At 37.4% G+C, this 25,652-nt stretch overlaps 1 protein-coding gene across 2 annotated transcripts in view; it reads right to left on the bottom strand.

Moving 5' to 3' along the window:
* Nucleotides 1–2,046: 2,046 nt before the first annotated feature.
* The window catches only part of ZNF507 (zinc finger protein 507), a 44,623-nt gene continuing 21,017 nt past the window's right edge, over nt 2,047–25,652 (bottom strand). Inside the window, exons 5-6 of one of the 2 annotated variants that reach the window (XM_007470933.1) lie at nt 2,775–2,909; nt 2,047–2,638 (exon numbers count right to left, since the gene is read on the bottom strand). In XM_007470933.1, the coding sequence (XP_007470995.1) occupies nt 2,272–2,638; nt 2,775–2,909 (502 nt within the window). In that variant the 3' untranslated portion in view covers nt 2,047–2,271. The remainder of the gene's footprint in view (nt 2,639–2,774; nt 2,910–25,652) is intronic. The other variant, XM_007470934.1, reaches the window with a different exon arrangement.

The following is a 25,652-nucleotide window of genomic DNA, read 5'->3' as shown; positions in this document are numbered from 1 at the left end:
CTGTTGTGGCCTCTCCCGTTGCGGAGCACAGGCTCCGGACGCGCAGGCTCAGTGGCCGTGGCTCATGGGCCCAGCCGCTCTGCGGCACGTGGGATCTTCCCGGACCGGGGCACGAACTGGTGTCCCCTGCATCGGCAGGTGGACTCTCAACCACTGCGCCCAGGGAAGCCCCTTGGGAGTGTTTTTTGGTTATTAGTATTTTGCAAATGATTATATAAAATTAAAGCCAAGGAAAATTTATAAAACAAAAACTCTTCTAAGTTTGTTAATTTTCAGAATAATAGATTTTTATAAAGAAACATTGAGTCAGAGCTACCAGTAATGAAAAAACTAAGTGGCAACAATATAGTAATAATGGAACCATTTAAAATATTTTAGTTTATTTTTGAATTTGAAATGAAATATAACTGTTAATTCTGAAAACAGGAGAAAATGAGAAAACCCACTGCATGTGGATTTGGGGAATATAGTTTAGTATATATGAATTCATTTTCTCTTTTAAAAATCAGATATCAGAAATGGATTAACTTTCACAAACTAAAGCTATGTAAATTAAAGAGTTGCAAAGTTACAATCAACTCTGTTCAAATATCATCATCAAATTAGATTTTAAAAAGCAAATCAAAAAAAACAAAACAAAAACACACAAATCAGACAGTATTTCAGGTTACCTGGCCCTGATGAAATAGTTCCTAATGCTATCTGAAAAATGTTAATTCATTCGATTCATACCTGGACTTTGGGAAGAGAATTCTTTTCCTAAAATGTGTCTACTAAGTATCCTATCAAGAAATTCTGTTTTCGATGTTTTCTAAGCTTTATGAGAGGTACAGCCTCAGCTCTAGAAGATGTTAGAGTCAAGTTCAGAAAGAGCACCCTGAAGACTGTGCACCACATGGTGCACCGGCCACCTTTTGACTTGTAGGCAGAACTGACATTAACAGAACAATGCATACATAATACAAAAGCAAAACCAAAAAACCCTGTTCTCTTCACTCTTTGAAATACACTGTAATACAAATGTGTAATTAATGAGAAGATTACATCTATTTGATGGCAAGTTTTAGTTGGCTTCCCATGTGTCCTATTGCACACCAACAAAATACAATTTCCTGGAAAGGAGAAACCCAAATAGTTTTTGTTTGTTATTAAACGTTTTATAAACAACCTGAATTTTTACTACATTTTAGCCACATTTGGTTGTATCTCTTATGCTAAGTATAACTAAATAAAAAGCTCCAGGAAGTAAAATCTCAATAGTAGTACTCATTTTAAGGGGCTTTTGAATTTCATTCCTCTTCCCACAAATGATTTTTATTTAACAGTTCAAACTACCTCCAAGGTCTGATAAGCAAATGCAACTTTTCCTACTTTGTTGTTTTTAGACAACAAGCTTGGTCTAGTTTAGAAGAGTGGATTAGAAGGTCTATGTAACTATTGAGAAGCTGTGGTGTTCCATCAGCACTCTGAAAAGAACCTCTGAGAAGTGCACTGTGCTCAACCAGTCACCATTTTTATGAACCTTGAGATTTGGTTTGAGGCTGGTGGGAATTCACCTCTTTCCTCCTTTGCCCACAAGACATTCACTGTAAATTTAAGACAATAATTTACTTTGTAAAACGCCTATTTACAATCTAGATTTGGATTTTGAGGTCTCTCTTCTTTTTTCTTTCTTAAGAGTAAAGTAATATATCTCAGATTGAGTATATGATTTGTTCCTATCAGTCTGGTTAAAGATTTAGGTTGATCATCTCAAAGCCCTGTAATGATCTCTTCTTTCCTTTGTTGATACCAAAAAACCCTCAGACACATGCCTCCCATTTCTCACAAGAGGGTTGTCATTCATGTCAAAATTGAGAATGAAGAAAAGTAAGCTCTGCTTAAGATTGTGACACTTTCATAACAGTAAGTTTTAGAATAGTTCCTGAAAAGCCCTTTCTTAACTCTTGCTTGCATTTCTACACTGTAACAAGCTTTTAATAATAAATATACTTAAACTAACAGGTAACAGAGGATTATTATAAGAGTACATCTTTGCTGCCTCAACCCACTTCTCCTCACTCAAAATGCTTAAATATTATTACCCCTTATCCATTTGGAATTCCTTTTATTACATTACAAATTTCGTTCCAAAGTTACATCTGTCATTTCTTCAAAAATCACACCAACTATTTCTTCTGTGCCTAGTAAGTTACTGGACAGCACAAAGGGCAAACTGTGGTTTAAAGGATTCCTCTTCTGCTGTTTTCCTCTTCAGATTAACTATTCCACCTAATTTGTGTTTAGAGTTGTGTTGTGGTCTTTATTTAGGATGATGTTTACAATTTCACCCTCATGCTCCTTCATATGATCCAAAAGATTTTCTTTGCTGGTAGACTCAAAACCACAAATACAACAACAGAAGAGTAAAACGCAATACTCCACGCCAGGAGGGGCCAGACTGGAGTTTTTTTCTAAACTATATGAGGTATTACTTGTAGGGTTTAGTTTCTCATTCTCGTTGGTACCTACGACTTCACTGGGAGCCTGGGAAATCAGCTCTGAGGATGACACCAAATTTTCTGAACTTCCAGTGAGAGAATCGGCTCCTTCTTCACTGCTGTTTAACACAGTCTTTCCGGAAGATTTCCCCTGAACTCTTAAAAACAAAAGAAAACACATTAAACCTTGAGTTGGTTATAATGCAGACTAGTAGATTTAATCCTAACTTTATATATAATGTATATATAATTATAAACAATAACCTATTTATATATAACAGTAAGATCAAATACCTGCCACTTTGTGAAATTGCATCATTAATAGCCTTGTTTACTTGTTCATAGTTATAATTTTGGTCACTGGCATGCTTCCACATATGAGACTTCAAAGAAGGAGGATGGCTGCATACATACCCACACAAAGAGCATCTGAAAGATAGATATGAAGTAAATCAGATGATCCCATATCATTTTTAGTAATTACAATGATTCTGTAACAATTATTAAATTTATTATCCTGAAGACTTATTAGACATCACATTTCACTGAATCTAAGATGCCACTGATTATAAGAGACATTGATTTCAGAGGCTAAAACTAAAATGTCCTAGGGTGGATATCTCAGAATCATAGAAATCAAATATTTTACATTATAAAGAATTTATAAGAATCAGGACAAACATCCCAAATTACTTTAGCTATTACAGTATTTGGAAAGATTTCTAATATAGTAATATGAAAAACCTTTGCTCTATATTATTTAATAACACCCACGTACACAAATACACAAAATCAGTACTCTATACCACTCTTATTTCTTAAGAAAGCAGAAAAAAATTAAGTAATTTTCAACATGAACTCTGTGCTTAACTTACAGATTCATAGAAAATGTAAGTAGTCCTGAAATGCTTCAACAATTTAGATTTCATAAGTAAAACAGATAATTAATAATCTTAAAGTTTCTATTCAAATTGTTTCACATAATTGGGTATACTTTGTAAAATCTGAACTGAATGAAGTAGTTAAAAAAATTAACGGACTATTTTTTAGAGCATGTTTAAGGTTTTCCCACTGTCTCCCCTGCATACAGTTCCTCCTATTATTAACATCCTGCATCAGTGTGGAATATTTGTTACATGTGATGAAACAATATTGATATATTATTATTAACTAGAGTCTACAGTTTACATTAGGGCTCACTGTGTTGTACAGTTCTATGTATTTTAATAAATGCATTATGCCATGGATCTATCATTATAATATCATGCTGAATAATTTCCCAACCCTAAATATCCTCTGTGCTCCACCTATTCATCCCTCCCTTCCCCCAATCCCTGGGAATCACTGATTCTTTTACTGTCTCCATAGTTTTGCCTTTTCTAGAATGTCACATAATAGTTGGAATCATACAGTATATAGCCTTTTCAGACTGGTTTCTTTCCCTTTTCCATTCGCATTTAAAGTTCCTCCATGTCTTTTCATGGCTTGAGAGCTCTTTTTTCTCCCTCCTTTCGCTAGATAATATTACATTGTATGTATGTACCAGTTTGTTTATCCATTTCTCTACTGAAGGACATCTAGTTGCTTCTAAGTTTTGGCAATTATGAATAAAGCTTCTATTAAACATTTATGTGTGGTTTTCGTGTGAATATAAGTTTTCATCATTTAGGTAAATACCTAAGAGCAGAATTATGTTTATCTTTTTAGGAAACTGAAAACATACTTTTAAAAAGTATATATATAACTGATTCATTATGTTGTGAAGCTGAAACTAACAGACCATTGTAAAGCAATTACACTCCAATAAAGATGTTAAAAAAAAAAAAAGATCTACAACCGCAAGCTACACATGGGTGAATCTCCCAAACATAAATCGGAGTGAAAAGAAGCCAATACAAAAAAGAGTAACTACTGTATGATTCCACTTATAAAAAGTTCAAAAGCGGGGAAACCGTGTGGGAGGTATTAGAAGGCAACAGCAAGGTTACCCTTGGGGAAGGTAGCTGTTGACAATAAGTGGCTCAAGAGAGCTTCTGGGGTTCTGGCGTGTTCTTTTTCTGGGTCTAGTTACAGTTTCCATGCGTCTGTTCACCTTATGAAAACACATTGAACTGTGCATTTTTTCAAATATATCTTATACTTAAATTTTTCACAAAATTATCAATACAAACATTATAGGAGAATACAGGGCAATAAACAATATGTCACTAGAAGAAAAAAAGACAACAGAAGATCTACATTCAAGATAGATTGCTACAAAATTCAGAATCTGAATACACTCTGTATCTAGCTTCTAGATAAAGACACAGAAAATTGCCAGACACCCAGAGGCCCCCTGGTCCCATTCCAGTGACTCTTCTTAAGGTTTACTATTGTTCTGGTATGTAACAAAAAGATCATTTTACCTGTATTTTGTATTTTATATAAATGTTATGACACAGTATAACCACTTTTGGATGGGGCTCTTTTATTCTGTATATTGTTTGTGAATATACCTATATGGTTGCCTGCTGTTGTGATCATGTATTGACACTGTTGCATAGGATTCCATAGTGTAAACATTTAACTACTAATTAATTTATTCCAATGTGTATTACAATATGAGTGATTTTTAGTTTGTGTCTGTTGAGAATAGCACTGGTATATAAATTCTAAAACTTGAAGGAAAAAAAAAGACATTTTTATTAAATATTTAATTACAAACTTAACAAAAATCAGGTAACTTACCTGAACTCTTCTTCACAACAAGACAGTCAGCAGAGGGGTAAAAGAACCACTTTGGGATATTCCAGAGAATTCTGTTCTTTTGTTTGTTTTGGTGGGGGCAGGGGGCACACCACGCAGCATACGGGATCTTAGTTCCCCCACCAGGGATTGAACCTGTGCCCCCTGCAGTGGAAGCATGGAGTCTTAACTGCTGGACGTCACGAAAGTCCCAGAACATTCTGTTCTTAGCAAGGTCTATTCTCAGGAGAAATTATTTAACCAGAGCCTAACCTACTAGAGTTTTATCAGAGCATATCTGACCGGAGGGAAGGAAATACCCAACTCCAGCCCACTCCAGCTATCTTGTCCACGAAGGGTTGGGGAGGGAGGGGATTGCAAAGTACAGTTCACAGCCCAGAGACACAGGCTTACTAAAAATAAAAAACTGAGACCTAGTTATGGACTACAGAACATTTCCTCTCCCCCCACTTTTAACAACCACATTTCTAAAGGCCTATCTACAGCAGTGCCTTTTACCCAGTACATCATGCCTGACTATCAAGAAAAAATTACAAGACATACTAAAAGGCAAAACCCAAAGCTGAAGAGACACAACAAGCAAAGAAACAAGAGTCAGATATAGCAGGATGATGGAATTATCAGACTGGTCATTTAAAACAATTGCGATTAATATCCTAAGAACTCCAATGAATAAAATACACAGCCTGGGAAAACAGATGAGCAATGAAAGCAGAGAGATGGAAATTCTAAGAAAGAACCAAAAAGAAATCAAAGAGATCAGAACCAAAAACATAAAAAATACATAACAGAAATGAAGAGTGCCTATCATGGGGCCTAATAGTGAACTGGATACATCTGAGGAAAGAATCTCTAAGCTTGAGGATATCTCAATAGATAGAACCCTCCAAGACTAGAAAGCAAACAAAAAAAAAGGACTGGAAAAAACAGAATATACAACCACAAAAGGAACAATTACAAAAGGTGTAATCTATGTGTAATGGGAATACTAGAAGAAGAGAGAAAGGAACAGAAGAAATACTTTAAACAATAATGACTAGATTCCACATGCAGGACACAATTAAGAGTCCCCATGCTGCAACAAGGAGCCCACATGCTGCAACTAACACCTGGCGCAACCAAATAAATAAAAACATAAATAAAAATAAAAAAAAACAGCAGAAATAAAGACCTTCTCAGACAAAAATTGAAATTTGTTGCTAATAGATCTGTCTTGTAAGAAATGTTAAAGAAGTTCTTTAGAGAGAAGAACTTGAGTCCATCTAAATGATCTAAATGATATAGATCAAGTCCGCACACATCCAGCCCATGCTCGGCAACAGAGAAGCCACTGCAACGAGAAGCCCACATACTGCAATGAAGAGTGGCCCCCACTCGCACAACTAGAGAAGGTCCGCATGCAGCAATGAAGACCCAATGCAGCCAAAAATAAATAAGTAAATTAATTAAAAAAAAAGAAACTTGGATCCACACAAAGGAGAAACATAAGGTGTAAGAAGGATAAAATAAAAGCTTTTATTTATATTTATTTATACAGTTTTTTTAAACATCTTTATTGGTGTATAATTGCTTTACAATGGTATGTTAGTTTCTGCTTTATAACAAAGTGAATCAGCTATACATATACATATATGCCCGTATCTCTTCCCTCTTGCATCTCCCTCCCTCCCATCCTCCCTATCCCACCCCTCTAGGTGGTCACAAAGCACCGAGCTGATCTCCCTGTGCTATGTGGCTGCTTCCCACTAGCTAGCTATTTTACATTTGGTAGTGTATATATGTCCATGCCACTCTCACTTTGTCCCAGCTTACCCTTCCCCCTCCCCGTGTCCTCAAGTCCATTCTCTAGTAGGTCTGCATCTTTACTACCACCCTGCCCCGAGGTTCTTCATGACCATTATTTATTTATTTCTTAAAGATTCCATATATATGTGTTAGCATACGGTATTTGTTTTTCTTTCTGACTTACTTCACTTTGTATGGCAGACTCTAGGTCCATCCACCTCACTACAAATGATGCAATTTCATTTCTTTTTATGACTAATATTCCATTGTATATATGTGCCACACCTTCTTTATCCATTCATCTGTTGATGGACACTTAGGTTGTTTCCATCTCTGGGCTATTGTAAATAGAGCTGCAATGAACATTGTGGTACATGACTCTTTTTGAATTATGGTTTTCTCAGGCTATATGCCCAGTAGTGGAATTGCTGGGTCATATGGTAGTTCTAATTTTAGTTTTTTAAGGAACCTCCATACTGTTCTCCATAGTGGCTGTATCAGTTTACATTCCCACCAACACTGCAAGAGGGTACCTTTTTCTCCACACCCTCTCCAGCATTTACTGTTTGTAGATTTTTTTGATGATGGCCATTCTGACCAGTGTGAGGTGATAGATACCTCGATGTAGTTTTGATTTGCATTTCTCTGATGATTAGTGATGTTGAGCATTCTTTCATGTGTTTGTTGGCAATGTGTATATCTTCTCTCGAGAAATGTCTATTTCAGTCTTTTGCCCATTTTTTGATTGGGTTGTTTGTTTTAGTGATGTTGAGCTGCACAAGCTGCTTGTAAATTTTGGAGATTAATCCCTTGTCAGTTGCTTCTTTTGCAAATATTTTCTCCCATTCTAAGGGTTGTCTTTTTGTCTTGCTTATAGTTTTCTTTGCTGTGCAAAAACTTTGAAGTTTCATTACGTCCCATTTATTTTTGTTATTTCCATTTCTCTAAGAGGTGGGTCATGAAGGATCTTGCTGTGATTTTTGTCATAGGGTGTTCTTGCCTATATTTTCCTCTAAGAGTTTGATAGTGTCTGACCTTACATTTAGGTCTTTAATCCACTATGAGTTTATTTTTGTGTATAGTGTTAGAGAGTGTTCTAATTTCATTCTTTCACATGTAGCTGTCCATTTTTGCCAGCACCACTTATTAAAGAGGTTGTCTTTTCTCCATTGTATATTCTTGCCTCCTTTATCAAAGATAAGGTGACCATATGTGCATGGGTTTCTATCCTCTTCCATTGATCTATATTTCTGTTTTGGTGCCAGTACCATACTGTCTTGATTACTGCAGCTCTGTAGTATAGTCTGAAGTCAGGGAGCCTGATTCCTCCAGCTCCATTTTTCTTTCTCAAGATTGCTTTGGCTATTCACGATCTTTTGTGTTTCCATACAAATTGTGAATTTTTTTGTTCTAGTTCTGTGAATAATGCCAGTAGTAGTCTGATAGGGACTGACTGCATTGAATCTGTAGATTAATTTGGGTAGTATAGTCATTTTCACAATGTTGATTCTTCCAATCCAAGATCATGGTATACCTCTCCACCTATTGGTATCATCTTTAATTTCTTTCATCAGTGTCTTATAGTTTTCTGCATACAGGTCTTTTGTCTCCTTTGGTAGGTTTATTCCTAGGTATTTCATTCTTTTTGTTGCAGTGGTAAATGGGAGTGTTTCCTTAATTTCACTTTCAGATTTTTCATCATTAGAGTATAGGAATGCAAGAGATTTCTGTGCATTAATTTTGTATCCTGCTACTTTACCAAATGTACTGATTAGCTCTAGTAGTTTTCTGGTAGCATCTTTAGGATTGTCTATGTATAGTATCATGTCATCTGCAAACGGTGACTGCTTTACTTCTTTTCTGACTTGGATTGCTTTTAGCTGTGGCTAAAACTTCCAAAACAATGCTGAATAACAGTGGTGAGAGTGGGCAACCTTGTCTTGTTCCTTATCTTAGTGGAAATGGTTTCAGTTTTTCACCACTGAGGACGATGTTGGCTATGGGTTTGTCATATATGGCATTTATTATGCTGAGGTAAGTTCCCTCTATGCCTACTCTCTGGAGGGTTATCATAAATGGGTGTTGAATTTTGTGGAAAGCTTTTTCTGCATCTATTGAGATGATCATATGGTTTTTATCCTTCAATTTGTTAATATGGTGTATCACATTGATTGATTTGCGTATACTGAAGAATTCTTGTGTTCTTGGGATAAACCCCACTTGATCATGGTGTAGGATCCTTTTAATGTGCTGTTGGATTCTCTTTGCTAGTACTGTTGAGGAGTTTTGCATTTATGTTCATCAGTGATATTGGCCTGTAGTTTTCTTTCTTTGTGACATCTTTGTCTGGTTTTGGTATCAGGGTGATGGTGGCCTCATAGAATGAGTTTGGGAGTGTTCCTCCCCCTGCTATATTTTGGAAGAGTTTGAGGACAGGTGTCAGCTTTTCTCTAAATGTTTGATAGAATTCGCCTGTGAAGCCATCTGGTCCCAGGCTTTGGTTTGTTGGAAGATTCTTAATCACAGTTTCAATTTCAGTGCTTGTGATTGGTCTGTTTATATTTTCTATTTCTTCCTGGTTCAGTCTTGGAAGGTTGTGCTTTTCTAAGAATTTGTCCATTTCTTCTAGGTTGTCCATTTTATTGGCACAGAGTTGCTTGTAGTAATCTCTCATGATCCTTTGTATTTCTGCAGTGTCAGCTGTTACTTCTCCTTTTCATTTCTAATTCTATTGCTCTGAGTCTTCTCCATTATTTTCTTGATGAGTCTGGCTAATGGTTTATCAATTTTGTTTATCTTCTCAAAGAACCAGCATTTAGTTTTATTGATCTTTGCTATTGTTTCCTTCATTTCTTTTTCGTTTATTTCTGATCTGATGTTTATGATTTCTTTCCTTCTGCTAACTTTGGGGTTTTCTTGTTCTTCTTTCTCTAATTGCTTTAGGTGTAAGGAAAGGTTGTTTATTTGAGATGTTTCTTGTTTCTTAAAGTAGGATTGTATTGCTGTAGACTTCCCTCTTAGGACTGCTTTTGCTGCATCCCATAGGTTTTGGGTTGTCATGTCTCCATTGACATTTGTTGATAGGTATTTTTTGATTTCCTCTTTGATCTCTTCAGTGATCTCTTGGTTATTACGTAGTGTATTGTTTAGCTTCCGTGTATTTGTATTTGTATTGTTTGTATTGTTTACAGATTTTTTCCCTGTAATTGATATCCAGTCCCATCGCATTGTGGCCGGAAAAGATACTTGATACGACTTCGATTTCCTTAAATTTACCAAGGCTTGATTTGTGACCCAAGATATGATCTGTCCTGGAGAATGTTCCATGAGCACTAGAGAAAAATGTGTATTCTGTTGTTTTTGGATGGAATGTCCTATATATATCAGTTAAGTCCATCTTGTTTAATGTATCATTTAAAGCTTATGTTTCCTTATTTATTTTCATTTTGGATGATCTGTCCATTGGTGAAAGTGGGCTGTTAAAGTCCCCTCCTATGAATGTGTTACTGTTGATTTCCCCTTTTATGGCTGTTAGTATTTGCCTTATGTATTGAGGTGCTCCTATGTTAGGTGCATAAATGTTTACAATTGATATATCTTCTTCAAGGATTTATGCCTTGATCATTATGTAGTGTCCTTCTTTGTCTCCTGTAATAGTCTTTGTTTTAAAGTCTATTTTGTCTGACATGAGAAGTGCTCCTCCAGTTTTCTTTTTTCTTTTTCTTTTGCGGTTCGTGGGCCTCTCACTGTTGAGGCCTCTCCCGTTGCGGAGCATAGGCTCCAGACGTGCAGGCTTAGCAGCCATGGCTCACGGGCCTAGCCGCTCTGCGGCCTGTGGGATCTTCCCAGACCGGGGCACGAACCCGTGTCCCCTGCATCGGCAGGTGGACGCTCAACCACTGCGTCACCAGGGAAGCCCCTCCAGCTTTCGATTTCCATTTGCATGGAATATCTTTTTCCATCCCCTTTCAGTCTGCATGTTTCCCTAGGTCTGAAGTGGGTCTCCTGTAGACAGCATATATATGGGTCTTGTTTTTGTATCCATTCAGCCAGTCTATGTCTTTTGGTTGGAGCATTTAATCCATTTACATTTAAGGTAATTATCAGCATGTATGTTCCTATTACCATTTTCTTAATTGTTTTGTTTGTTATTGTAGGTCTTTTCCTTCTCTGTGTTTCCTGCCTAGAGAAGTTCCTTTAGTATTTGCTGTAAAGTTGGTTTGGTGGTGCTGAATTCTCTTAGCTTTGGTTGTCTGTAAAGGTTTTCATTTCTCCGTCAAATCTGAATGAGATCCTTGCTGGGTAGAATAATCTTGGTTTTAAGTTTTTTTCCATTTCATCACTTTAAATATGTCCTGCCACTCCCTTCTGGCTTGCAGAGTTTCTGCTGAAAGATCAGCTGTTAACCTTATGGGGATTCCCTTGTATGTCATTTGTTGTTTTTCTCTTGCTGCTTTTAATATTTTTTTGTGTTTAATTTTTGATAGTTTGACTAATATGTGTCTTGGCATGTTTCTCCTTGGATTTATCCTGTATGGGACTCTGTGCTTCCTGGACTTGATTAACTATTTCCTTTCCCATATTAAGGAAGTTTTCAACTATAATCTCTTCAAATATTTTCTCAGTCCCTTTCTTCTCTTCTTTTTCTGGGACCCGTATAATTCAAATGTTGGTGCATTTAATGTTGTCCTAGAGGTCTCTGAGACTGTCCTCAATTCTTTTTATTCTTTTTTCTTTATTTTGCTCTGCAGTAGTTATTTCCACTATTTTATCTTCCAGGTCACTTATCCGTTCTTCTGCCTCAGTTATTGTACTGATGCCTTCTAGAGAATTTTTAGTTTAATTTATTGTGCTGTTCATCGTTTGTTTGCCCTTTAGTTCTTCTAGGTCCTCGTTAAACGTTTCTTGTATTTTCTCTGTTCTATTTCCAAGAGTTTGGATCATCTTTACTATCATTATTTGGAATTCTTTTTGAGGTAGACTATTTCATTTGTTAGGTCTGGTGGGTTTTTACCTTGCTCCTTCATCTGCTGTGTGTTTCTTCGTCTTCTCATTTTGCTTAACTTACTGTGTTTGGGGTCTCCTTTTCGCAGGCTGCAGGTTCGTAGTTCCCGTTGTTTTTGGAGTCTGCCCCCAGTGGCTAAGGTTGGTTCAGTGGGTTGTGTAGGCTTCCTGGTGGAAGGGACTAGTACCTGTGTGCTGGTGGATGAGGCTGGATCTTGTCTTTCTGGTGGGCAGGTCTGCGTCTGGTGGTGTGTTTTGGGGTGTCTGTAACCTCATTATGATTTTAGGCAGCCTCTCTGCTAATGGGTGGGGCTGTGTTCCTGTCTTGCTAGTTGTTTGGCATAAGGTGTCCAGCACTGTAGCTTGCTGGTCGCTGAGTGGATCTGGGGTCTTGGCGTTGAGATGGAGATCTCTGGGAGATTTTCGCCGGCTGATATCATGTGGAGCTGGGAGGTCTCTGGTGGACCAATTTCCTGAACTTGGCTCTCCTGCCTCAGAGGTACAGCCCTGACACCCGGCCGGAGCACCAAGACCCTGCCATCCACACGGCTCAGAATAAAAGGGAGAAAAAAAAGAAAGAAAAAAATAAAATAAGGTAAAGTTATTAAAATAAAAAATAAAAAATTATTAAAAATTTAAAAATAAAAAAAAATGAAAGAGGAGAGCAACCAAACCAAAAAACAAATTCACCAATGATAACAAGCAGTAAAAGCTATAAAACAAACAAACAAAAAAACTGGACAGACAGAACTGTAGGACAGATGGTAAAAGCAAAGCTATACAGACAAAATCACATGCAGAAGCATACACATACACACTCACAAAAAGAGAAAAAGGGAAAAAAAAAATATCATTGCTCCCAAAGTCCACTGCCTCAATTTGGGATGATTCGTTGTCTATTCAGGTATTCCACAGATGCCGGGTATATCAAGTTGATTGTGGAGATTTAATCCGCTGCTCCTGGGGCTGCTGGGAGAGATTTCCCTTTCTCTTCTTTGTTCGCACAGCTCCTGGGGTTCAGCTTTGGATTTGGCCCCGTCTCTGTGTGTAGGTCGCCTGAGGGCATCTGTTCCCGCTCAGAGAGGATGGGGTTAAAGGAGCAGCTGATTTGGGGGCTCTGGCTCACTCAGGCCGGGGGGAGGGAGGGGTATGGAGTATGGGGCAAGCTTGTGGCAGCAGAGGCCAGCCTGATGTTGCAACAGCCTGAGGCACCATGTGTTCTCCTGGGGAAGTTGTCCCTGGATCATGGGACCCTGGTAGCGGCAGGCTGCACAGGCTCCTGGGAGGGGAGGTGTGGATAGTGACCTGTGCTTGCTCACAGGCTTCTTGGTGGTTGCAGTGGCAGCTTTATTGTCTCATGCCCGTCTCTGGGGTCCGCACTGATAGCCACGGCTCACGCCCGTCTCTGGAGCTCATTTAAGTGGCGCTCCTAATCCCCTCTCTTCGTGCACCAGGAAACAAAGAGGCAAGAAAAAGTCTCTTGCCTCTTCGGCAGCTCCAGACCTTTTCCCGGACTCCCTTCTGGCTAGCTGTGGCGCACCAGCCCCCTTCAGGCTGTGTTCATGCAGCAAACCCCAGTCCTCTCCCTGGGATCCGACCTCTTAAGCCGGAGCCTCAGCTCCCAGCACCTACCCGTCCTGGCGGGTGAGCAGACAAGCCTCTCAGGCTGGTGAGAGCTGGCTGGCACCGATCCTCTGTGCGGGAATCTCTCCGCTTTGCCCTCCGCGCCCGTTGCTGCGCTCTCCTCCGTGGCTCTGAAGCTTCCCGCGTCCGCCACCCACAGTCTCTGCCCGCGAAGGGGCTTCCTAGTGTGTGGAAGCCTTTTTCTCCTTCACAGCTCCCTCCCACTGGTGCAGGTCCCATCCCTATTCTTTTGTCTCTGTTTTTTCTTTTACTCTACCCAGGTACGTGGGGAGTTTCTTGCCTTTTGGGAGGTCTGAGGTCTTCTGCCAGCATTCAGTAGGTGTTCTGTAAGGGTTGTTCCACATGTAGATATATTTCTGATGTATTTGTGGGGAGGAAGGTGATCTCCCATCTTACTCTTCTGTCATCTTGAAGCTCCTCTCTCCCATTTCTTTCAGATTTTTTTTTTTTTTTAATGTGGACCATTTTTAAAGTCTTTATTGAACTTGTTACAATATTGCTTCTGTTTTATGTTTTGTTTTTTTGGCCAGGAGGCATGTGGGATCTTAGGTCCCCGACCAGGGATTGAACCCACACCCCTTGCATTGGAAGGTGAAGTCTTAACCACCGGACCATCAGGGAGGTCCCTATTTTTAATTGATCTGAGAGATAACAGTTTGTTCAAAATAATAATGGCAACAATGTATCCGATTATGTATGCTTATGTATGTGCGCATGCACACACACACGCTTATGTATAAGTGAAATGAATGAAAGAAGTGATGCAAGGGATGGAAGAGAAGAATTAGGTTATTTTATCATAATGTACCTGGACTACCCACGAAGCCAGTATATTGTTACTTGAAGGTGGATTTTGCTTAGCTTTAAATGTATATGCCAAATGCTGGGGAAACCATTAATAAAAAGTAAAAAATGAAGTATACCTGATATGCTAAGAAAGGAGAGAATGGAATCATATAACATGCTCAGTGAAAACCACAAAAGGCAGAAAAAGAGTAAAAAAAAAATAGAACAAAGAACAATAGAAAACAAATAGAAAACAGTAATAAATATGGTAGCTATAAATTCAACTATATCAATCATCATTTTAAACGTCAATGGTCTTAATACACCAATTAAAAGATGGAGATTGTCAGAGTGAATAAAGAACAAGACACAACTATATGTTGTCTATAAGAAACCCACTTTATAAAGACACATATCAATGAAAAGTTAATGGACTGACATAGATATACCAAATTAACACTCTTCAAAAGAAAGCAGGAATAGCTATATTCATTTCAGACAGAGCAGACTTGAGAGTAAGGAAAGTTATCAGGGGAAAAAAGGTGCATTACATAATGACAAAGGGGTCATTTCTCCAAGAAGGCATAATGATCCTTAGCATGAATGTGTCTAACAACAGAGTGTAAAAATATGTAAGGCAAAAAACTGACAAAACTGCAAGGAGAAATAAATGAACTACTATTGTATTTGGAGTATTAAACACCCCTCTATCAGGAATGGACAGATCCAGCAGGCAGAAAAATCAGTAAGGACATAGCTGAACTCACTCCCATCAATCAATTGGATATAATAGACATCTACAGACTACTTCATTCAACAACAGCAGAATACACATTCTTCTCAAACACACATGAAATATTCACCAAGACAGACCACATTCTGGGCCAAAAAACACACCTTAACAGATTTAAAAGAATAGAAATCATGTAGTGTCTGCTTTCAGACCAAAATGAAACTAGAAATCCATAACGGAAGGATAACTGGAGAATCTCAAAATACTTGGAGATTAAACAACACACTTATACATAACACATGGGTCAAGGAAGAAATCACACAAAAATATTTACAATATTTTAAACTAATGAAAATACAACTTATCAAAATGTGTGGGATGTAGTAAAAGCAGTGCTTGGAGAGAAATTTATAGCATTAAATGCATGTATTAGAAAAGAAGATCTAAAATTAATCATCTAAGTCTCCACTTTAGTAAACTAGAAAAAAAGAGCAAATTAAATCCTAAGTCAGTAGAAGAAAAGAAATAATAAAAATTAGAGCAAAAATCAATGAAATTGAAATCAGGAAATCAATAGAGAATATCAACAAAATCAAAATCTGGTTCTTTGAAAAGAACAATAAAATCAATAAGCCAGCAAGTAAAACAGGATACTTAAGAAAAAAGAGGGACAAAAATTACTAGTACCAGAAATGAAAGCAGGGACATCACTATAAACCCCACAGACACTAAAAAGATAATGAAGGAATAATATGAACAAGTCTGCGCCCACAAATTTGATAACCTTCATGAAATGGACCAATTCCTTGAAAGACACAATCTGCCAAAACTCACACAAGAAAAAACAGACAATCTGAAGAGGGCTGTATCTATTAAAGAAATTGAATCTGGTCCAAAACAGGAAGTTCCAGGTCCAGATGGGTTCCCTGGTGAATTCTACCACACATTTAGGAAGAAATTATACCAATTCTCTACAATTTCTTTCAGAATATAGGAGCAGAGGGAATACTTCCTAACTCATTCTATGAGGCCAGCATTACTCTAATACCAAAACTACACAAAGACAGTACAAGAAAAAAAGAAAAACCTATAGCCCAATAGCTTTCATGAGCATAGATGCAAAATCCTTAACAAAGTATCAGTAAATTGAACCCAACAATTCATAAAAAGAATTATATACCATAACCAAGTGTAATTTATCCCAAGTATGCTGGTTCAACATTTGAAAATCAATCAACATAATCATCACATTAACAGGTAAAGAAAAAACATACTAAACACATCAACAGAAGCAGAAAAAGCATTTGACAAAATCCAACACTCGTTCATGATAGAAACTCTCAGCAAACTAGGAACAGGGGAATTTCCTCAAATGGACAAAGAATATCTACAGTAAATCTATAGGTAACATCATACTTGATAAGAAACTAGAAGCTTTCCTGGTAAGTTTAGGAATGAAGCACAGATGTCCTCCCTCACCATTCCTTTTCAACATCATAACTGAAGTCTTAGCTAAATATATATATATACTTTTTTGTTCACAGATGATATGACTGTCTACGCAGAAAATCTGAAAGAATACACCAAAACACTCCTGGAACTAATAAGCGATTATAGCAAGGTTGCAGGACACAAGGTTAATATACAGAAGTCAACTGCCTTCCTATATTCCAGCCATGAACAAGTGGTATTTGAAATTAAAACATAATACCACTTACATTAGCAGTAAAACGAAGAACTTGGGTATAAAACTAACAAAATATGTACAACATCTATATGAGGAAAACTACAAAACCCTGATAAAGAACTATAAATGTGGAGAGATTCTATATTCATGGATAGGAAGACTTAATATTGTTAAGATGTCAGTTCTCCCCAACTTGATCTATAGATTCAATACGATTCCAATAAAAATCCCAGCAAGTTATTTTGTGGATACTGACAAAACTGATTCTAAAGTTTATATGGATATAGGCAAAATATTCAGAATAGCCAACACAATATTGAAGGAGAAGGACAAAGTTGAAGGTGTGACTCTACACATCCATGGAATCAGTAAAGGATCAGTGGTCCCCAGGGTTTGGGCCACTGAGGGGGAATGAATAGGTGGGATTCAGGGGATTTTTAGGGCAGTGAAACTCCTCTGTATGATACTATAATACTGTAATCGTGGATACAGGTCATTATAAATTTGTTCAAATGCATATAGTGTACAGCACCAAGAGTGAACCCTAATATAAACTACAGACTTAGGATGATAATGATGTGTCAATATTGGCTCATCAATTCTAACAAATGGCCTACTCTGGTGGGGAATGCTGATAACAGGGGAGGTTATGGATGTGTGGGGCAGAGAGTATATAGGAAATCTTTGTACTTCTTCTCAATACTGCAATGAACCTAAATTGCCTCTAAAAAATAGCCTATTAAAAAGAGTCGACAGTTGGGACTTCCCTGGCGGTCCAGTGGTTAAGACTCCACGCTTCCACTGCAGGGTTTGATCCCTGGTCAGGGAACTAAGATCCTGCATGCTGCGTGGTGTGGCCAAAAAAAAAAAAAAAAAAAAAAAAAAAGTCATTGAGAACACAGCCCATAAGCTGTGATGTTTGCACCAGTATATGTTCATTCTTTTAGGAAACAGAGAAAGAAGAAAAAGAAATGAGATAACCAATTTCTTTTTCTAAAGGCCTACCATTCCAGTGGCTGAAGTCAATAGAGTAGCCAGCTTCTTTGTATTTAAATTAGCTTGAACCTTTAAAAGTTCCAGAGAGTTAAAAAAGGCTTTCAAAGTCTTTTTATGAAGTTAGAATAACACTGATACTAAAATTTGGCAAGGGCAACAGAAAAAAGAAAACTACACATCAATCTCACTTATGACTACCAATGCAGATATAAAATGCTGGCAAACAGAATCTTCCAGTACATTAAAACAATAATAATACCATGAAGAAGGGACACTTATTTTAGGAATACAGAGAATTTAATATTAGGAAAAGTATTATTATAATTCACTATTTGAAAGGATCAGAAGAGGAAAGTCATATTTTCACTGTTGTCACTGAAAGTTAATCTAAAGAAATTCAGTATCCAAACAAAACGTTTTATTATGGAAATCTTTAAGCAAAAAACTAAAGTAGGAAAGAATAATGAATCTCCACCACCCTGCTCCAATAATTATCGACATTCTGCCAGTCTTGTTTCATGTATTCCCCCAACTTAAAATTTCCCTGATGTTGGCAGAAATGTGTTATTTGAATGAGGATCCAAACAAGATCTATACAGCTACCCCTGGGTATCTGCAGGGAACTGGTTCCAAGACCTCCCACAGATACCGAAATCTGAGATGCTCAAGTCCCTCATATAAAATGGTGTAGTACTATATTGCATTTGGTTGGCATATATCTTAATTCTCTTTTAATCTGTAATAATTCTTCTTCCTTTCCCCCATCCCCCTCATGCCATTCATATGTTGAAGAATCCAGGTCATCTGCCTTCTAGAATTTCTCATATTATGAACTGCACTGATTACTTTCTGTTAGTGTTATGTTCCTGTATTCCCCACATTTTTTGTAAACTGGTAGTGAGACCTAGAAAAGGGTTCTAAACCTTGGACACTGGGCTAGATAATTCTTTATTGTGGGGGCTGCTCTGGGCATTGTAGGATGTTTTCAGCACCATCACTGGCTACTAGCACCTTCTCTCCCTGTTTCGACAACCAATAATGTCTCCAGACACTGCCAAATGTCTCACCTGGTGAGAACTACTGATGTAGAGGTTTCATTAGATTCAGGGTTAGTTTTTTTCACTTCTTTTTTTTTTTTTCAAATATACTTCATGGGTACAGCTGTGTTCCCTACCACATTTTAGGAGGTACTTGGATCAGGCTGACAACAGTTAAACCCAGTTAACACTCAATAAAATTTCTCACCAAAATACAGTAGGTGAATAATTCTACAAATATCTATCTATCTATCTATCTTCAAAAACATATCTCTTTCAACCCCAAACCTAGTATAAAGTTTGATGAGGAAACACCAGAATCATTCCCATTAAGCCCAAGAACAAAATAAGGATGGTCACTATCCCCACTATTACTTAAGTGTTGTGGAGCTACTAGTCAGTACAATTAGGTAATAAAAGAAGAGGTACAAATATCATTAAGGCAAGGTTGAGAAAATTATTTGCAGATAATACAATTATATACCTGGCAATCCAAAAGGAATTAAAAACTTTTACAAGTAATAAGATAATTCAATAAGCATGTAAAGCTAACATCCTGTAATAGATCAACAGCTTTCCCAAGTAACAATACTGAAAGCTAGGAAAGGAAGAAAAAGATCCAAGTTATAAGAGCAATGGAAAAAAAAAATACATAGGAATAAGCCTAGCAATAAGTATGTGTGTATGTGTGTGCTTGTGTGTATGTAGGCAGTCCTTGCTGTGTATGGTTCTGATATGCATGGATTTTGGTTACTATGGCTTAGTTAAATGAGTCTCCTAACAACACTGTTCAAATTTCCTAGTACATTAACTGTGAGTAACTGTAGAGTACAAACTTCACCAGGAACTCTTTGGTCCACTATGAAAACAAAGGTACTTTATGATCAGTGACTAATTACGTCGTTTCTTTCAAAGTCTGTCAGTGATTAGTCACTCACTTTATTAATTCACTCACAGACAGCAAAGTATGTAGTTACGTTGCCTCCTTGTATCCCAGTGATAAACCCATGTAACATTTTACAAAAATGGATAATCCAAAAGAGAGAACTGGCCAACAAAATGGAAGTACACAGAGCAAGAAACAGAAAAGTGGTAACACTGGAAGTAAAATTAGACTCAAATGTAAATGGAGTTAGAGAACAAATAGCTGCACAAGAATGCTGACACTGCCACCACTGAAGAAACTGGGGATATGCAGCCAGAGGATCTCCATGAAGATGAACTTAACGACATAAATAAGATTCCCCAGGGAGGTTATGCCAGTGAAAAATTTCATATTACAGAAACTCTCGGAGATGTTTCATGATATTTAAAGAGCAAAGGATAAAATGTCTTTGAAAGTTGATCCATACTTAGAAAGGAGTATGACACCTGGCCAATGCACAGAAAAGCTGCTCACCCCATGCTGTAAGGCCTATAATGCGAAGGCAAGCACCACGCAAACTACTCTTGAGAAGTTTCTTACAAGAAATAAAACACTTTAATTCTCAATGTTTCTAAGTTTTAAGTTACAGTATACTAGGTTAATATTACTTTTAGTATTTTTCATTTCCCTATATAACTGACAGAAAAGAGTTTTTAATGTTTTAAGAAAAATGTTTAAAGGTAATCGAACAATTGTAATTTTCACCATTAATTAAGATGGCTTTGCATGGTTCCAGCTTGCATGGTCATTTTTAAAGTCCCATGCTATTGCACAAACCGAGGACTATCTGTGTACTTAATACATACATATATGTGTGTGTGGATATATACACAGGCAAAACAAGAAATGTACACAATAATATACATGGAAAAAACTTTAAAGGGACAGAATAGATGACCTGAAGAAATGGAAAAGCCCATACCTTGTTTGTATAAAGTTGTTAATTCTTTCTAAATTAATCTAGAAGCTTAACATGATCCCAATACAAACAGCAATGGAATTATTTTAAGAGGAAACTATGACAAGCTGATTCTAAAGTTCATCTGTGCACGTATGTATTACCCAATCAAAACCTCAAACAAGAAACTGAACTACCCATAAAATCCACATACTTAACTTCATTTTCTTATCAGTATTTGTCCCACAGAATTTGTAATACTTTACATTTATGATTGAAAAAATGATTTTTGGTGAAACATGTAAGAGTGGTATAAGGTGTATATGCAATTTAAAAAAATGATAAACGCTGGGTTCATAATACTTGCTTAAGGAAGAACATTACCTCTATCTTAAGAGCTCTTTGTGGGTTCCTTCAACATCTCATACCCGGTTCCTCCTCAAAAGAGGCATCACTTCTCTGGATTTTGTATTATATGATTTGTTTACTTTTTCTTAGTTTTACCTATATGTATCCCTAACATATTGTTTATTCACATATTTTTGAGCATATAAATAGAATCACACTTTATGTATTCTTGTGTGACTTGTTTCTTTGTCTTAACTCAATGTTTCTGAGATTCATTCATGTTAATAGGTATAGCTCATTTACCTCACAGGCTACCTGCTTTACTTTGATTTTTACCTCTGCAGTTTCTCAGTTTCCCTGATAGATGAACTATACATATAAACACTGTTTTAAATATTTACCTAGCATTTTAGTTATTGTCATTGGGAGAGTTGTTCACTTTATCTACTTTGGTATATTGTCTAAAATGGGAGCCCCTGCTTTTGGATGTTTAGTTAAAATTGCTAAGCCAATTTCTGTCCTAACTCAGCTGGTCAGCAAATGCGGTCTTTATTTAAACATTTCCCTGATTATATAATCTATATCCCTTATACAAAAAATATACAGGCAAGTTAAGTACAGATTCTAAAGAATCACTTGCATAATTTCCCAATCTTTTTAAGGTACATACATAGATCTGAAGCAAAAGTGGAAGCATACTACAGATTTTTAATCCTATTTTTGACAATGTTCCATAGTACTTTCTCAAGTTAAAAGTTATACGTTTTCAATGGGGTTTAATGTTCCACCCTATGAAAGTGTCATCACTTAATCATTCTACTATTAGTACAGAGAATGTTTTTGATCTTTTAAACATTATAAACAATCTTGTGACAAATATGTTCTATAGCTATATGTATTGCTAATTATTCTGTAGGATAAAGTCCATCCCCCCAACCCCCATAATCTTTAAGAATAATAAAGAAAAAAACGAACACTCATAGTTAAGATATAGAATATTACCAGTATACCTTAGAAACTCCCTGTGTGCCCCATATTGATTGCCCCTCTTACGTTCTGAGAGGTAAGAATGTTACTGAACTGTGGGACATTGCCATTTTTAAGGCTTCTGACCTGTCAGCATTTACTACATTAGGGAGACACCAGGTATGATGAAATAAGCACATTTAAATAAAATGGAGGGAATTCCCTGGTGGTCCAGTGGTTAGGATTCTGCGCTTTCCACTGCAGGGGGCACAGGTTCAATCCTGGTTGGGGAACTAAGATCCCGCAAGCTGTGTGGCATGGCCAAAAATAAAAATTAAAATAAACAAATAAATAATGGATATTTACAGAAGTAGTGAATCACATATTCCAGAAGTAAACACTCAAATTATTTTTAGAATAGTGTGTGGAGGACAAGTACACCTTAGAGTTTGAGAAAAGCTAAAATTTACAGTGAAATATTAGGCATGGTCAGAAATGCTCTTTTCTAACAATTCAATGTAATCTATGAGCTAACCTAGAATCTACCACTTTCATTAGCTTTCCTAAGTAAACAATGCATATAGATGAAGCTTTTTACTTTCCAAGTTTCTCTCTCTCATTTTGTTGGACAAAGACTTATTTCTGTAAAATTTGCTGTTAATCAATATCCCTTAATATGAAGTCCTTAAAATTTTTTTTTAAGAAGAGGAAAAGAGAGATAAATAAAGAGCAGTGTGCTGAACAACTAAGTCCTAATTCTATGAGTACCTACCTTAGCCTGGTACACAGGTTATTCTGAAGGGACACTTATAATGGTGAATATGCATTAAAAGATCTAAGTATGAAAAAAAAATCTGATAAGGGTAAGCATTTACTAAAATGATTTTTAACTGATTAGAGAAGGGATACTATAAGAGAACCTCAACTTCGAAGTTATGTAAAGGTGGCTTAAAATATATTTTTACTCCCTTTTTAAGAATATATTTCCGTTAGCTAAAATATTATTTTCTCATTTTCATTCCTTCTCCACTTTTCCTATACAATTCCATGGAGCAAACCAAATTCTCTTAGTTAAAAAAAAATTAGAACAAACCACTATTACTACTATCTTGTTTTATGCACTTTGCTGTACTGATTTTCTGAAATTATAGTTTACTTATTATCTATATTCTTTCATGAAGGTGTAAATTCCATGACCACGTGTTCTGCTGAGTCAGAAAAAGAACAGAAAGTCAATGTAGAAACCTGTGATATTGTGATTTATAATAATATGTATTTGGTCTTAGTCCCAGTTCTTGGCACAGGGCTCCTAGAACCCTTGGACTTGCCTAAGTGATGAGAGCAGTGAAGTCTTTCGTTATGTTAATGAGGTGACTTTTGGAAAGCTCCTAGGTAAACTAAGGATTGGGGCTGACTGCCAGAGGAACCAACCATGTGATTAGAGGGTAGGAACTTTCAGTCCAGAGGAGAGACTGGAGATTGACTTCAGCCATCAAGGCCAATGATTTAATCAATGGTGCTTATGTAATGAAGTCTCCATAAAGACCTAAAGGATGGTTCAGAGAGCTTCCGGGTTGGTGAACACATGGAAGGGCTGGCAGAGTGGCATGTCCAGAGAGGGCATGGAAGTTCCACCTCTCCAGAGTTTGCCCTCTGTACGTCTTCATCCGGCTGTACATCTGTATCCTTTATAATATCCTCTCCAGCAAATTAATCAAACCTGAGGAGGGAGTCATGAGAACCTCATTTACAGTTGACTTAAAACCTGATTTACAGTCAGCCAGTCAGAAGCACAGGTAACAACCTAGACTTGTGATTGGCATCTGAAGTAACGGCAGTCTTGTGGGACTGGGCCCTTAACTGGTGGGATCTGATACTATCTCCAGGTAGAAAAGTGTCAGAATTGAATTAAATTTGCAGAACACTCAGCTAATATCTGCTGAGAATTGAGTTGCTTGGTGGTGTGGAAAACATGTGACATTGGAAAACCCAAGGTTTCTCAATCTGGCTAAAAAACGGACTGAATTTTTCTACAGGCTTTCTCCCATTGATAAAGGGTCAGTTACTTTTAGTCCCAGAACCCCACAGAGATAAGGATGTGGTTAAACTACCCTATTTCCTTGGCCTGGGGCCTTACTTGGACATTACTCCAGGTCTGATTCAGTTAGGAACAACTGTCTTGAGAGGTTAGGCAGAGGAAAGCAGAACGTGGATGTCCTGCAATATTCGAGGTGTGACTTGAACATACATGAAAAGACTGCAGGAGAAATTTTGCAATAGGGTTTGTCTTACCACATTCAATTAGTTTTCTGTGCTTTTAAAGGAGTAAATAACTAAGGCCCAGAGAAGTAGCCCCTTCAAATTTTGTGATGAAGCCAAGAACTCTTTATGCCACTGAGAAAAACAAACTCCTTTAGCTCATTCCTTCCAAACAAAACATATATTTTCCCTCCAAATTAAACTATCAGCTAAACTGTTTTCCTTAAAACAAACTGAAGTTTTTCAGAGACTTGAAATTTTCCCCAAGCCAACACAATTGACTAACGATTCAACATGCCTTCAGATTAAATGAGATTTAAGAAGTCTGCAAGTATGGTGGAAGTGATGGTATGTGACTTCCAAGGGTAGGGCATAAAAGGTAATACAGGTTTTGCCTACTTCTTACCTAAGCATTCACTTTTGGAACTAGCACATCTGGAAAGTCCACGTGGAGAAATCATGTACGTGTTCCAGCTGAGGCCCCAGCCGACAGCCAGCATCAACCCCCAGACTGGTGAGGGAGCCTTCAGATGCCTGCAACCCCAGCCATCTCAGTCACCTCCAGCCTTCAAGCCTTCCCTCCCGAGCCCTAGACTTCACGGAGCAGACACCAGCCACCCCTATAGTGCCCTTTCTGAATTCCTGACCCACAGAATCCCTGAGCAAAATAAATGAGCTGTTGTTTCACACCACTAAGTTGGAGGTGGTTTGGCATGCAGCAGCAGTATGGCTCACGAAGAGTTCTCTCTGGCCAAGCAGGTACAGGCAGAATGGCATAGCTGATAGGAGCAAGGGTTCAAGCCCTGGCTCTGCCACTTCTGAGACCATGGAAAATTGTTCAGTCCTTCCAGCCTCTGTTTCCATATCTACAACACTGGGGTAGTAATATTCCTAAGTACTGGGCTGTCATGAGGATTAAGTGAGCTGACATATTGAGTACTTAGCACATTGCCTGGTCCATGAAAAATGTTCTAAAAAAATGTTAGCTATTATTACTGTTTGTAATATGTTTATATTTATATAAAGACCAGACTTTTTACAATGACTGACCACACACAGAAGGCAACCCTGTCATTCCAAATGTCATTTCCATTGCTTAAAACCTTTCTGGATTTTTTTTTTCTTTTGATGTGGACCATTTTTCAAAGTCTTTATTGAATCTGTTACAATATTGCTTCTGTTTTATGTTTTGTTTTTTTGAATGTGAGGCATGTGGGATCTTAGTTCCCCGACCGGGGCTCAAACCCGCAACCCCTGCACTGGAAGGCAAAGTCTTAACCACTGGACCACCAGGGAAGTCCCTGGATTTTTTTTTTTTTTTTAAAGATTTTTCTTTTACTTTTTGTGTCATATTAGAAA

This window comes from Lipotes vexillifer, unplaced genomic scaffold (assembly GCF_000442215.2).
Source record: "Lipotes vexillifer unplaced genomic scaffold, Lipotes_vexillifer_v1.1 scaffold182, whole genome shotgun sequence".
In the NCBI taxonomy this organism is placed as follows: domain Eukaryota; kingdom Metazoa; phylum Chordata; class Mammalia; order Artiodactyla; family Lipotidae; genus Lipotes; species Lipotes vexillifer.
Note: the sequence above shows the minus strand (reverse complement) of the source record. Positions and strands in the feature narration are given on the sequence as shown.